Below are 14,474 nucleotides of genomic sequence, written 5' to 3'. Positions count from 1 at the left end.
GTCTAGGAATAAAAGTGCAGCTCCTTAAAGAAAAGCTTTTATGTGTGTGAGTTGGGCCATTTATTGGCAAGGCCATCTCGTCCTCCCCAGAGGAGTTCACCAGCCAGGCCTCTGTTTGCGGAACACCTTATTGGCCTTGCAGCGGTATTCGGAGAGGCACTTCTCCATCTTAGAGTTGTTTTAAGCGAAGTGCTGGAATTCCCTCCTTTTCCTGCAGACTTTAGACTCCAGTTCTGATTTTGCTGGTCAGCAACTAGAATGCATCTACAGATGTGACAGGACAAGGGGGAATGGTCTTAAACTAAAAGAGGACAGGTTTAGATTGTACATGAGGAAGACTTTTTTGATGATGAGGGTGCTGAGGCGCTGGCACAGGGTGCCCAGAGAAGCTGTGGCTGCCCCATCCCTGGCAGTGCTCAAGGCCAGGTTGGACACAGGGACTTGGAGCAAGCTGCTGCAGTGGAAGGGGCCCCTACCCGTGGCAGGGGTTGGAACTGGATGAGCTTCAAGGTCCCTTCCAACACAAACCAGGCTGGATTCTTTGTTTTGCCTGCACTTGGGCTGACAATGCTCTGCTTTGCAAAGGGCACTGGGATTAAATCTCCAGAGTGCTGACAGTCCTCATGCCCCATTTGCTTTCCCATTTGCCCATGAGGACAGGCAGGCTTTCAAGTGCTGTGGTGGGAAGGATTTGCGCAGCAGCCCATCTTGCTGCAGTCTTGCAAATGAAATGGTGCCCCAGGTGTCCTCCTGCCTCCACGGAACGTGGCACATGGGTTGTGTGGAGGTGTTGGCTGATTGCTCATGCCCATGGGCTGCTCACGATAGTTTATACAATATAATATGATCGCAACCAAAGGATGTCCAGCAGTGAGTGAGGAGCTGCCAGATGCTGCTGTTGTCTGGCCAGTCCTGCTTTGCTGCTTTAGATCCCACCCCTATGCACCTTAAATCGTGCAGGGGTTGCTTTGGCAGCTGGGACACTGGGACACAAAGAAGGGAAACATGGGACTGAAGAGCAGCTCATGGCTGAGAATAGTGGAGAGCATCTGTTCTGTTTGGATATCCAGGTTCAGAGGGGTCTGTCAACGGCAGCCCAACCTTAGAATGGTTTGGGTGTATGGGGAGGCTCTAAATCCATTAGATTTGCCTAGGTATTAGTTGCCACTATTGGCTTGCCACTTTATTCGATGGGAAGTTGCCAAAGGGGTTTCTGCAATGGGTTGGACTGATGCAGCTTAATACAACCCTGGCAGCTGGCCACAGCCCTTGTGAAGGACACAGTAAGATTTGTTTCCTCACTCTGTACCAGCTATCCCGAAAGTACGAGCCTGCAGATCTCAAACCATGAAGGGGAAAAGGCCACTTCTCCTTTATGAGGCCGGTTGGGTTCCATTTCCCCCTTCCATCGCTGTCTGCCAGGGATCAGCCAGAAGCTGCGGCTGCCCCGCAGGGAGGGATTCCCCTCGCCCTAACGCTGCCGCCGGAGCAGCGTGCCCTGGGGCTCCCCGGTGCCGGCGGGGGTGAGGGCAGCCCGGGTACCCCGCGGCAGCGGAACCTTTGTGTGCGGGAGCGGGTTCCGCGGGGCGAGGCGCAGCGCCGGACCGCGCTCCGCCGGGGGACCCGCTGTGGGTCGGACCGCGGCGCTGGGGCAGCGGGCCCGGGGGTCCGGCAGCCGCCATGTACGCGGGGCTGCAGGAGCTGGGGGTGGCCAACGGCGAGGACCTGAAGGAGACGCTCACCAACTGCACGGAGCCGCTGAAGGCCATCGAGCAGTTCCAGGTGCGGGGGGACAAGATGCCCGAGCGGCCGGGCCGGCGCTGCGGGGTGGTGGGAGAGCGGGAGGGCCCCAGGAGGGCTCTGCGCTGTGGGCTTTGCCCTTTCTCATGGTGCTTGTGTTGGCAGACAGAGAATGGGGTGCTGCTGCCCTCGCTGCAGTCGGCGCTGCCCTTCCTGGACCTGCACGGCACCCCGCGGCTGGAGTTCCACCAGTCGGTTTTCGATGAGCTGAGGGAGAAGCTGCTGGAGAGGGTCTCTGCCATCGCCTTGGAAGGGAAGGTCGAGGAGAGGTTTGTTAAGTCTTGCCGGTTGGGTGGGGTGAGCTGGGAGGTCTGTGTGAGCACGAGTTAGAGTGGATGAGTAACTTCTGCAAGGGCTGGGTTCCTCGGGGATCAAGTTCTGGTGGCTCTGAGATGAGCCACTTTGATGCTTAACTGTTATGTGGTACTTAGTCTCTTGCTTTTATGTGTTTTCAGATACAAAAAGCTGGAAGATCTCCTAGAGAAGAGCTTTTCCCTGGTGAAGATGCCTTCCATCCAGCCTGTGGTAATGTGTGTCATGAAGCACTTGCCCAAGGTAAAACCATCTCTGTTGTGCAGCTTCTCTTAGCTGTGCTGTTGGGTAGGCTGTGTGCTCCATCTGCAGACAAATGCGAGTTTGTCATTCAGTGTTAGGAACTGACTAAAGATTTACTACATTATCTAGTAATAACTTAGAGTAATTCAAAAAGCGTTTTACATTTTTGTAGTTGGATGAGGCTGTTTCCCTGCTTTATTCAACATAGGCCGCTTCCTAAGCGTTATCAAGTTCACTGATGGGTGAAGGTTTCCACAGCTGATTTAATGATAACTGGAAGATGAGATTTGAAGACCACAATTAGAGGTAGACAGGAGTGACATTCAGATCTGTGAATGAAACCTCTGAGTAGCCGTATTAAGAGCATCGTATTGTACTTAAGGTAATGACTTCAAAACTGCTACTAGAACTTTTGTAAGTTACTGAAACATCGTCCCAGATCTCAGCATCAGAGGTTTAAAGGAAGTCTTTTGTCCTCTTTGGAAGAAGTAAAGAAAAGCTTGGGGTGTCACTTTATTGTTGAAGAAGTTGAGTGTCTGAGGACTGGCTTTTACAGGGGTAGGTGAGGCAAAAGCTGAATCTCGTACTGCCTGGTGTTAAATTGCGTTCTTGTGCATATTACCAGATTACGATTTAGATGTCCTCTGCAGTCAGTTCCTTACTCCTTGCACAGTCAGGCAGGTGAGCTGCTCTGCACTTGGTAACTCTTCTGTTGATTGCAGGTCCCTGAAAAGAAGCTGAAGTTGGTAATGGCTGATAAGGACTTGTACAAAGCATGTGCAGTGGAGGTGAAGCGCCAGATTTGGCAGGACAACCAGGCTCTGTTTGGTGACGAGGTTTCTCCACTGCTGAAGCAATACATCCTGGAGAAGGAGAACGTTCTCTTCAGCAGTGACATTTCCGTCTTGCACAATTTCTTCAGTCCATCTCCCAAAACAAGGCGTCAAGGAGAGGTAAGGACAAGAAAACCTCTGTCAACAGGCTTATGAGTGGAATTCACCAGCTTTCAGTCCACCTCAGCAAATAACGGTGTCCATTTCACCCACCCAATTTTGTTACTGAAGCTCTTTAACTAGAAAGAGTATTTGCCATGAATACCAGGCTGATTCTTCCTACTGAAAGGCACAGGAATTACCTTAATAGTTACTCAGTGCTGAGCAATAACTCATTAATGCTCTGAGTTGTTTATGTGCTTTAAAAAAAAAGGCAGGGCCAAATTTCCTTTATTGCTCAGTGTGGCTTTAATACATGTCAGCTGTTTTAAAGGCTGAGGATCTATCAAATCAGTTTGAGTATGTTAAATTGCTTTTCTTGAGGACATAGGCCAATGAAAACTTTAGTTATTAATTTATTTTGCACAAATGGAAAAGGACATGACAAGCTGTAGCTAAGCTGGCATTCAGAGAGGTTGCTCTTTGAATGGGATTACAGGAGGTGGCTGAGCTGATCCAACACTGAGCCACAGGAGGGGCAGGGGCTGCTCCTCTGTGCCTGTAGCTCTGGTGATTGTCACCCTTCCATGAGCTGATTTAGCTCAATAATTGCTATAGAAACTAGCAAATAAAACCAGTGAGTATTTTTCGAAGAGAGTGAGTTGGATCTGCTAAAAGAAGTGATCAGCTGTTTCTGTGATTCATCAATAACAGGTACTGCTTCTTTCACATAGCTGAGCACCTTATTCTACAAATGCTTCAGTTTCCTTTGGCAAGAGAACCTTTTCTGGGCATTCTCTATTTCATTATGGCTATGAAAGATTTGGTGAACATCTCTTGAACAAATGCTCTTGGAAATCTTGGTGTAAACAGTTCCTTTCCAGGAACTCCTCTCAGTGCAGATGGTTCAGTCTCAATAAATCAGATAAAAGAATGAATTCACATTGTGTGTGTGTGAAATAACAGCATCTCTTGGTACTTGGTACTTGGTACAGTGCATGTTTTTTCTGCTTTGTTTAGGTGGTTCAGAAGCTGACCCAGATGATTGGGAAGAATGTGAAGCTCTATGACATGGTGTTGCAGTTTCTGAGAACCCTGTTCCTCCGCACAAGGAATATTCATTACTGCACACTACGGGCAGAGCTCCTCATGTCACTGCACGACCTGGAAGTCAGTGAAATCTGCGCTGTTGACCCCTGTCATAAGGTATTGATCATGTGGGACACGTGAGAGTATTACTGGAGAATTTGTTTCACCCATACCTGCTGCCCTGCAGGACTTCAGCCCAGAGAAGGTGACTCCTCTCTGTGGAAAGAGCTCAGACCTTGAATGCAAAAGTCATCTTATATTCCTTGGAATTTCAGGTGAAAATCTCATCTTAGTTAACCATCAGCTTGCTTTCATTTCATAACCTATAAATCATTCAAGTTTATGTGGTAAGAACAAAGCCTAATCTGACCTATTGAGATGCCGCAAAAACTGATCAAAAACATTAGCCAAACCCAGGCTCTTAATCAGATCTCGCTTCCTTCCCTGCTGTGCTGTGTGTGATACACTCCATCTGTTGGTAAACTTGTGTGTAACATTAAATACTTTGGATCTTGAATTATAAGAAAATATTAAAATGTTAGGAGGTAACAGCTGTGTTAATTTCACACCAGGATCTTGTTACAGTCTTTGTCCATAGTTAACATCACTCTGATCTAGAACAAGGCCTTTTCCTTCGAGTAAAATTGCTGGTTTATGTGTATTCTACTTACAGCGATTATATCCTAGAGTGACGATAAATGTTACTGCATGCTTTTTAATGTCTTCTCATCAAGACTCCCAAAATCAGTATGCAGGCAGTGACTGGCTAGAAAAGGAGGGTTCTTATTCAAGCTACAGATCATTTTTATCAACCTCATTTTGCCACTGCAACATGCAGTGACTGCTGCAAGGGCAGGGAGCCTGCTGAAAGCATTGCAGCAAATTCAACAAGTTGTTTTTGCTGAATTGTTGTGGGAAAATATTGTAATATATATATTGTTTTCTGTTTAAAATACATATTGTTTTCTGAAAGGGGGAAAAAAGCCCTTTATTTTGAGTCAAATAACATATTTGACTGTCTTTTTCCATTTTGATAGTACAGCTGTAAAGCAGAAGCACCTCCACTGTTAGTATCCCCTGCTTAGAAGGTGGGAGTGGTATTGCAGTAGCTAAAATATCCCTGCTGTTATTGCTAAGTGCTGCTGCTTCTCTCTTGGTCTCCTGCTTGTGTAGATCCACACTGATCCAGTGGCCTGGGCAGTGGTATATTTTATACATGCCTGCTCCTTGATTGCCAAGGAATGCCTTTCTTGACATTGATCTGTCTTCTTTTTGTGGTTTGTATTTCTGACCTCCAGTATTTGTGACCAGCTTGGTACCATACCAATGTATTATTAAAGTGTATTAATGCCACATATTTGGAGGTCACAGAGTCCCAGACTGATTTGTGTTGGAAGGGACCTCAAAGCTCATCCAGTTCCAACCCCTGCCACGGGCAGGGACCCCTTCCACTGGAGCAGCTTGCTCCAAGCCCCTGTGTCCAACGTGGCCTTGAACACTGCCAGGGATGGGGCAGCCACAGCTTCTCGGGGCAGCCACAGCTTCCCTGGGCACCCAGTGCCAGCGCCTCAGCACCCTCACAGGGAAGAGCTTCTGCCTAAGAGCTCATCTCAGTCTCCCCTTGGGCAGGTTAAAGCCATTCGCCTTGGCCTGTCCCTACAGGCCCTTGTCCAAAGCCCCTCTCCAGGTTTCCTGTAGCCTCTTTAGGCACTGGAGCTCCTCTCAGGTCTCCCCTTCAGGAGCCTTCACTTCCAGGCTGAACCAGCCCAGCTCTCTCAGCCTGGCTCCAGGGCAGAGCTGCTTCAGCCCTCACAGCATCTCCTTGGCCTCCTCTGGACTCACTTCAACAGCTCCACGTCCCTCCTGTGTTGGTGGCCCCAGTCATTCTGAGCCAGATTTGTCTGACATGATGTATCCTACTGCTGGTTTCATCAGAGGCTGTGCTTCATAAAGCTTTCTCTGTTTCTTTAACAGTTCACCTGGTGCCTTGATGCTTGCATTCGGGAGAAGTTTGTAGACAACAAGAGAGCTCGGGAATTGCAGGGGTTTCTGGATGGGGTGAAGAAAGGACAAGAACAAGTGTTGGGGTAAGGTGCTTGCGCTATTTATTGAGAAACTGAATAAGTAGCCTGTCAGTCACAGCATCTGGCAGGTATTGCAGTTGTTAATTCTTCCCCAGACCTCACTGACAGCTGGTTGCTCTTCTGTGCAGTCACATCCAGTACATCCACAAACATTAATGCACTAGGGCATAGCCAAGCACATTCTGGCAACACAGCTCGTATTAAGTTACCACTCTTGAGTCTCCCCTGTGGCCTGTGGTAACTGACTGTGGGAGATCTGTGTGATTTCAGTGCAGAAGACTTGTAGTAATTGTTTACAGATGACATTCAAGTTGAAGAAATAACATTAATGGTGTTTTTACAAGGCAGGAAAATGTTCATCAGGTGGACACCTGTAGGTAACAAAAGAGAGAAGCTCAGGTTTTACATTATCATAGTAAGGGTATTGTTACAGTACTTGCCCTTTGTCTACCTGTATGCACACACACACACATACACACACTACTTTGATGTAACATCTGATAGGTGACAGGATGGCAACAAGGATTGGGCTCAGATATCTTAATTTAGTGAAACACATGTTCCGGAAGGTGGTATCTACAGCTGGGTATGGAACTGTGTGGTTGGGTTCTTTGTTTTGTATGACATGTATTTGATTTTTACTTCTTCTCAGGGACTTATCAATGATCCTGTGTGATCCCTTTGCTGTTAACACCTTAGCCTTGAGTACCATAAGGCACGTGCAAGACCTGGTTGGGCAGGACACCTTACCCAGGGTGAGTGTTGCAGCTTGTGTACCTAATCTGAACTGTAGTTTTAACTGAATAGCATCCATAAACACAGGACTGGTGCTGTATAAGTGCATTTAAGTTCTCAAATGTGTATGTAAACTGAGATAAGGGAAACAAGATGCTCCCTCTCCATCTGCAGCATGTATCACAGAGCTCTGCAGGAGTGCTGGTTGGAGACAGGCGTTTTGGAGCTCCCTGAAATGACTATGAATTCTTTGCACAGCTCATTCTATCCTAACAGCTATGCACACATAGAATAGGTGCCTTCCTGCTTTGTCCTTCCATCAGTTTGCCTAATAGCAGCAGCCTTTTGTCCCCACCTTGGTATATACAGAAGATTAGTTTACACTGTTCTGGTCTGTTTGCTGTGGTATAATACACTTCCTGCAAGCAGTCACTGCAGGAGGTGCTTAAATTAAGCTAATGGAGAAAGTAGTGTTAACCTTACAGGTGTCTGAACAGTGTAAGGCGTTTGCTGGGTTTATCCCTGAGTTAAATTTAATTGTTGGATTTAATAACTTCCAGTGTAAGATTGAAAATTGTTTTGGTTTCAGGGCACAATGTAACCGAAACCCCATTGTCCTCCTTACACTTTCTCCTCCTTACTTCTGGTGAGATGACTTGATTTGTCCTGTCACACATTATATTTCAGTGTACTGATTTGGCTTTACACCTTTAAAAATAAGGTCAGGTTGGCTGCATACTTCTTGGTTCATTCTTGAATATTACTAAAAGCCACAAACCATCAGGTGTGTCTGTTATTTGAGTCCCATTTGAGGAATCAGTTGTCATTAAATGGGAGAACTGAATGCCCTTAGCAGTCTTGGAGAGCTTTGAATGTAAAGCACCACTTCCAAATCAGTATCTGTATGTGCAACTTGTGGAAGATCAAAACACCTGTTTTTGTGCTCCCCTTAAAAATCCAAGGAAAGCCCAGATATGCTGCTGCTCCTCAGGATGCTGTCTTTGGGCCAGGGGGCCTGGGACATGATTGACAGTCAAGTCTTCAAGGAACCAAAAATGGTGAGTCATTTTGATGTGTAGAATTTAACACATTTAATGAAACAAATTTAGACTTGATCATTATTTTATTGCATCCCTGATTTAACATACCTCTCATCACAGCTTCCTTAGACAAAGCATGTAAGTGGTCACAGCAGCAGCGTAAGCAGGCACACTGTAAGCATACACCTGCTTAATTTAGCTTAATTTACCTGCTTTTTTTCTTTACATGAATGCCTGGTCCTGCTGTTTTAAATCAGACTGTACCTATGTTAGGTTCTGCACTGGGTGCTCATTGATCCTGGCAACACAACTAGGTACAGAATGTTATTCCTGGATACATCACTACACAACTGATGCATTTGTAAAACACACCTTGGATAAGGAAAGAGGGATTTCAGAGGCTGGTCTGAAACTGGAAGCAGTGTAACAGCTTTTCATTGAGGTGAAGAAGTTGTTCCCTTCCAGCTATCTTATAGCAATGTTGTGTAGTGCCACATTTAGCTACAGTCTTTCCTGCTTTGGAAATACTTTTCCGAAGGGCAGCTCTGATGTAGTCAGGGAGCTGGTATGTTCAGCTGGTGGCAGGAAGCTGCACAGCAGGGCTGTTTCTCAAGAGAAATTTGCTGTTTCTGTTCTGTACTATAAAGCAGCAAATATCTACCTGGGTGGGGGTGTGTGTGTGTGCATTTGAAGACTCCAAAATATATATTACAGGTTGACTGCATGTTTAAATTTACCACAGGGTGTGCATTCATACTGAGATTGTAACACTGAGTGTGACTGGTTTGACTTGCAGAGGGGCTCTCATGAATCTCTTAGAAAGGAACTGTGAAGCATTTCCTGAAGGGAATCTCTATATCTGTATTTAGAATCTGTTTTATCTGTTATTGTCACAAGCTGTAACTTCCCATTCTGTGAATATCATGCAACATAGGCTGATCCACCTTGTGTGAGGAGCTGCTCTTTATTATTGCTCTTCTAGCTGTGCACTGATCCCTGTCAGCTTAGGGAATGCACAAAATGATTTGTTGTTGTTGATATAAGCGGTTGGTATCATCCTTAACATGCAGTGCTTGCAGCAGCATTGGGAAAGGTCTCACAGAGGAAATGCTAAGTAATTGTCAAGAGAAAGGATTTGAGCAGGAGTGTTTCTATAGATGAGGTGAAGTAGTTTTCCAAATTACCAGTGGAACATGTGGAAATGAATTGCTTAAGAATTTTGACTAGAACTGGAAAATGGAAGCTTGTTTTCCCAAGTATAGGATGGGACTCATGCGGGTGCCTCACTGTCTGTTACAGCACTCTGGGACCATTAGGTGGCATGAGGTGACTGATGAAAGCATTGTTCTTTTCCCTCTCTTCTTCCATCCCTCCAAGGAAGTTGAGTTGATCACCAGGTTCTTGCCTATGCTGATGTCCTTTGTGGTGGATGACCAGATGTTCAACATAGATCAGAAACTGCCCTCAGAGGAGAAGGGACCAGCTCCCTACCCCAGCACCATCCCTGAAGCTTTCACCAAGTATGTAACCTGCCTTACTGACTTTGTGTTGTTACATAGAGTGTTGTTACCAAAGCAAAGCAGCAAGGAGCCAGCCAACAGACAGGGGAAGATACTCTTTGTGGTAAAGTGAAGACTTCCTTGGGGTAAGATTTAATGCCAGTTAATCAAACTGAACTTCTCCTTTAGCAGAACAGGTTTCCATTATGATTCTTCAAGTAAAATCTACACAAAGTAATATTTCTTGTAATAACCATTCTTTTGGCAGGTTGAATATGGAAGTATTTGGTGTTACTGCTTCCAAGTACACTGCTTGTGTAGCTTCCCAAGCAGTGAACAAGGAGTGGGTGATACTGGGGTGCAGCTGGATGAGTGCCTGCGCCTGGTTCTGAAGAGGGCTGTTGCAAATTGTGAAGTTGGCATTTTTGTCACACACTCATTCTCTGTTGATAACCTGTCACTCCAGGGGCCTCAAAAAGATAAAGAAAACCTTTGTGTGCTCTCTGGTATTCAGATCTTGTACTAATTTCCAGCACAGCTCTTATTGGCATGCCAGAATCTGGAGTTGTATCCTCAGGGTTGTATTCTCCACTATGACAGTGCTGATATTTGACCTGATTTTGTTATAACAAAATGATATCAGACTTTATATAATTTTTGAGCATTTGGGCTTCTTCTAAAACCCATTTTGAAGAGCACTTTGATCATAAATATTATTCTAAATGCTGACAATCAAATCCAACTGTTTGGTTACAAGACTGTGCTGTGTTTGTTGAATGGTAAATTTTCCTGGACCATGGTAGTGAACACAGTGATCATCATCTGCTCAGTCACTGAGTAGCTGCTCTTCAGTGGGTCTGAGGTTGGCCACTGCTGTAACTGCTTGGTGCAGTATTTTAAACCCTCTTAGAAGAATATGTAATTTATTTTAGCTTTATTCATTGAGAGACTTTCCTTCTGCCATGACAGATTCTTGCAGGAGAACAGAATAGCTTGTGAGATTGGGCTGTATTACTTCCTTCACATCACTAAACAGAGGAACAAGAATGCTTTCCTCAGGCTCCTGCCAGCACTAGGTAAGTTTTTTTGTCTCATTTTCTGTAGCTGTTTGCCTGGACACCCAGGGGGCAAGCAAACCTGGAGTGAAAGTGATTTCAGACATAGTGTTTTGCCTTTGGCTCTTTCGGTGACTTAGTTGTAAGGCCCTGCAGAGGTGGTTGGTCTTTTTTTTTGTCTGCAATTAGGACACTTCTGTGCTGATCTGAGAACTTAGGGGCAGTGGCTGATGGTCAGTAGTTCCTTAGATCAAAAGCTGTATTAACAATGAGATGAGTTGAGAACTGCCTGGAATAAATCAGAATGATAAAAGAGCAGGAGGCTTAATTCTGCTGCTGCTCATAGTAATTCGAGGTGGCCAGAATCCTGGGACTTGGCTTTGTATGATGAAAAAGCCTGTCACAAAACAGGACTGAACACAGCCTTTTTTTCTGGAATTACCTCCACTGACTTCTCTGAGATGAGTTGCACAAGAGCTCAGAGGCAATCTTAGCAACTGCAGCTCCCAGCAGTGGCAGTGGGGGTTCATTTCCCACCCCTCACCCTGCCTCTGGTGTCCTTTGAACCCTTTGCTGCACGGTCAGCTCATTTACATGGGCGGTTTGCATCTGCTCCCTGTGGGGTCTGAGGAGTGCAGGAGATGGATGTGGCCATGAGCAGAGGATGCTGGAGAAGTGTAACAGGGGACTTTGTGATATTGGCAGGGGCAGGACTTTAGCCTTGGTAAAGACATGGGCTTTCTATGTGTTCTCACCTCTCTGTTCCTAATCTTTTATGTCTAAAAGGTCAAAGCCACCTCCCTGGGCTACATGTTTGAAAAGGGAATCTCACTGCAAAGTTTTCAGCAGGAACATCTGCTCTGTAGCCAGGGTTTGGCACCTGTGTCTCAGTCTGTTTCATTTTCATGTTGTACAGTTGAGACATTCAGTGACTTGGCCTTCGGTGATATCTTTCTGCATCTGCTTACTGGAAACCTCACGCTGCTGGGTGAGGAATTTGCACTTGAGGAGTTCTGCACCAGTCTCTTTGACAACTTCTTTCTCACTGCCTGCTCAAAGTAAGTTGGATTTTCCTCTGGGGAAAGTGAGGGAAATGAGTTTGCAGGATACCTGAGAGAGGTTGTACTGCTTTGAACTATAGTTCTGGTTCAGCAAACTCTTCACATACAGTGGAAATGTTGCCCTAATGCTGTTCTTCTTTAAGGAAACGTTTGTATTTTGTGACCAGGTTTTTATCAGCAAAATTGGGAAGTGGCACAGGATGCCCAGAGAAGCTGTGAATGCCCCACAGATTAATTCAGATTATGAATTATTACCTAAACTGTAATTCATTATTCCTAAATTGCAGTTGCAAAAGACAGTATCCATCCTGCTTCGCAGTAGCTCTGAAGATGAAGAGCCAACTTAGCTCAAACAGATAATCTGTTTGTATCTGTTAATTCAATCATTCAGCTGGAGACCTGCAACCCAGATCCAATCCCCCCAGGAGGCTTTCCCAAAGTGACCAGGGCTGCTGTTCAGGCACAGCAGCACATGCTGCTGCCACCCCCTCCACACACACTGAGACACAAACATCCTCCTGCACGTGCAGTGTGGCCTGTCCAGCAGAGACCAGCTGCTGCCACGTGCTGTGCTTAATATCTCCCCCTCCTTCCTTAGGGGTGCTCCAGTTTACTCATGTTGAAGAATTACCTGAATTCCTTGAAAGTCTAAAGCAGGGTTAGTACTTCGTAGCACACAGGCTATAATTCTCACGTGTCTGGGGAAATTACAACAGTCTGTGTGGGTGTGAATTATTCTGATGCTGTTGCTGTAGCTTTCTTGTTCTCAAGATGGTGTTTGTTGATATCAGCTCCTCTGCTTTAAATTGCTTTTTGCAGAAAGGAGAATGTACACAGACATGTGCTAAGACTGCTGCTTCATCTGCATCACAAAGTGACACCTGCCAAGTTAGAGTCTCTCCAGAAGGCTTTGGAACCCACCAAGCAGGTAAGAAAGGAAGCAGGAAAAAGGGAAAATTAATAGCAAATGAAAGCAGCTTCCTTTCCAGACACTGCTTAATGGAACATGTGCTCTGCTTTCCAAGTGTACCAAGTTGTGTGTTAATTAGCTTGGAACTTCCTCTTTCTCTGTTGCTTTGTGTTAAAACACACAGGGTAATTGCATGCTTAGTGTTCTAGTTAGTAGTGACTAGTATCACAGAATGGTTTGGATTGGAAAGGGCCTTATGATCGTCAAGTTCCAACCCCCTGGCATGGACAGAGATGCCTCACATTAGACGATGTCACCCAAGGCTCTGTCCAGTCCGGCCTTGAATACTGCCAGTGATGGGACAGCCGCAGCTTCTCTGGCACCCTGTGCCAGCGCCTCAGCACCCTCACAGGGAAGAGCTTCTGCCTTAGATCTAACCTGAACTTCCCCTGTTTCAGCTTGAGCCCATCACCCCTTGTCCTATCACTACAAACCCTGATGAAGAATGAAGTATAACTTCTTTTTGTTCCTCCTAATTCTCATTCTGCAGAGTGGGGAAGCTGTGAAGGAGCTTTATAACCAACTCACTGAGAAACTGGAGCTTCGGAAGCCGAGTCCAGCCGAAGTGACTGAGACCCCCTCCATGGAGCTGCCCCTGCCCACTGTGCCCACACCAGCCTCACGCTGAGCTCTGCCTGAGTGACACAGGAGAGGAACTAACCTTGTGCTCTGCAGCGTGAAGGCACTGTGCTGCCTTTCAAGTGTCTCTGCCTACAGGGTGGAAACCAAACCAAAAGCCATTGAAACTCTTTCAGGAAACACTGCAGTTTACACCACCCCACTGGCTCTTGCTGGTTAGAAAACTCTGTATGCAGTGCATTGCAAAGGTTTACTTTTCTTAAAGATAGCTGTGTCATCTTTTAGATTCACTTTAAAATCTGACTTTGGGTTTTAGGGTTGGGTTTTTTTTTTATTTCCCCAAAAAAGGCATATTTTTAAGCTTGGCATCTTGTATTTTTAAACTCTCCTTTAAGAACTGATCAATGAGTGTTTAGCTCCGTTACAGTTGAGCAGGTAGTGTGAACTCTGATGGGCTAACTGTAACTTTCTTCGTAGAATCCCAGCCTGGTTTGTGTTGAAGTGACCTTAAAGCCCATCCAGCTCCAACCCCTGCCATGGGCAGGGACCCCTTCCACTGGAGCAGCTTGCTCCAAGCCCCTGTGTCCAACCTGGCCTTGAGCACTGCCAGGGATGGGGCAGCCACAGCTTCTCAGGGCACCCTGTGCCAGCGCCTCAGCACCCTCACAGGGAAGAGCTTCTGCCTAAGAGCTCATCTCAGTCTCCCCTCGGGCAGGTTCAAGCCATTCCCCTTGGCCTGTCCCTACAGGCCCTTGTCCCAAGCCCCTCTCCAGGTTTCCTGTAGCCCCTTTAGGCACTGGAGCTGCTCTCAGGTCTCCCTTTAAGCCTGGCTCCAGAGCAGAGCTACTTCAGCCCTCGCATCATCTCCATAGCCCCTCTGGCCTTCATTTGTTAGTTTGCTCTCTGGCTGTTTGAATAAGATACTCACAGAAAGGAATGTCAGAGGAGAAAAGCTCCACTGATACCATTCCCTGTTTGAGGTTCTAGCTCTTCTGGTGCATGGTAGGGCATGTTGCATTAGTCAGAGATGCCCACCACTGTCACCAGACCAAGACGCAGTCAACAGCCATCTTCT

At 46.2% G+C, this 14,474-nt stretch overlaps 1 protein-coding gene across 1 annotated transcript; it reads left to right on the top strand.

Moving 5' to 3' along the window:
- Positions 1 to 1,583: 1,583 nt before the first annotated feature.
- NELFB (negative elongation factor complex member B) lies at positions 1,584 to 13,759 on the top strand. The gene is made up of 13 exons (XM_065695607.1): positions 1,584 to 1,782; positions 1,906 to 2,069; positions 2,256 to 2,355; positions 3,078 to 3,308; positions 4,308 to 4,493; positions 6,351 to 6,463; positions 7,113 to 7,215; positions 8,158 to 8,253; positions 9,613 to 9,755; positions 10,704 to 10,810; positions 11,706 to 11,847; positions 12,670 to 12,778; positions 13,311 to 13,759. The coding sequence occupies exons 1-13, from the start codon at positions 1,681 to 1,683 to the stop codon at positions 13,446 to 13,448; spliced, it is 1,734 nt and encodes a 577-aa protein (XP_065551679.1). The 5' UTR covers positions 1,584 to 1,680; the 3' UTR covers positions 13,449 to 13,759.
- The last annotated feature ends 715 nt before the right edge of the window (positions 13,760 to 14,474 follow it).

Source organism: Lathamus discolor, chromosome 15 (genome assembly GCF_037157495.1).
Source record: "Lathamus discolor isolate bLatDis1 chromosome 15, bLatDis1.hap1, whole genome shotgun sequence".
Lineage (NCBI taxonomy): Eukaryota > Metazoa > Chordata > Aves > Psittaciformes > Psittacidae > Lathamus > Lathamus discolor.
Note: the sequence above shows the minus strand (reverse complement) of the source record. Positions and strands in the feature narration are given on the sequence as shown.

What these genes read in the sequence shown, in the direction of transcription:
- NELFB (XM_065695607.1), top strand. Translation starts at nt 1,681, where the DNA reads ATGTACGCGGGGCTGCAGGAGCTGGGGGTGGCCAACGGCGAGGACCTG. An exon ending in CTGTTGACCCCTGTCATAAG is followed by an intron (nt 4,494 to 6,350) that starts GTATTGATCATG and finishes TTTCTTTAACAG; the next exon opens with TTCACCTGGTGCCTTGATGC. An exon ending in TCTTCAAGGAACCAAAAATG is followed by an intron (nt 8,254 to 9,612) that starts GTGAGTCATTTT and finishes CATCCCTCCAAG; the next exon opens with GAAGTTGAGTTGATCACCAG.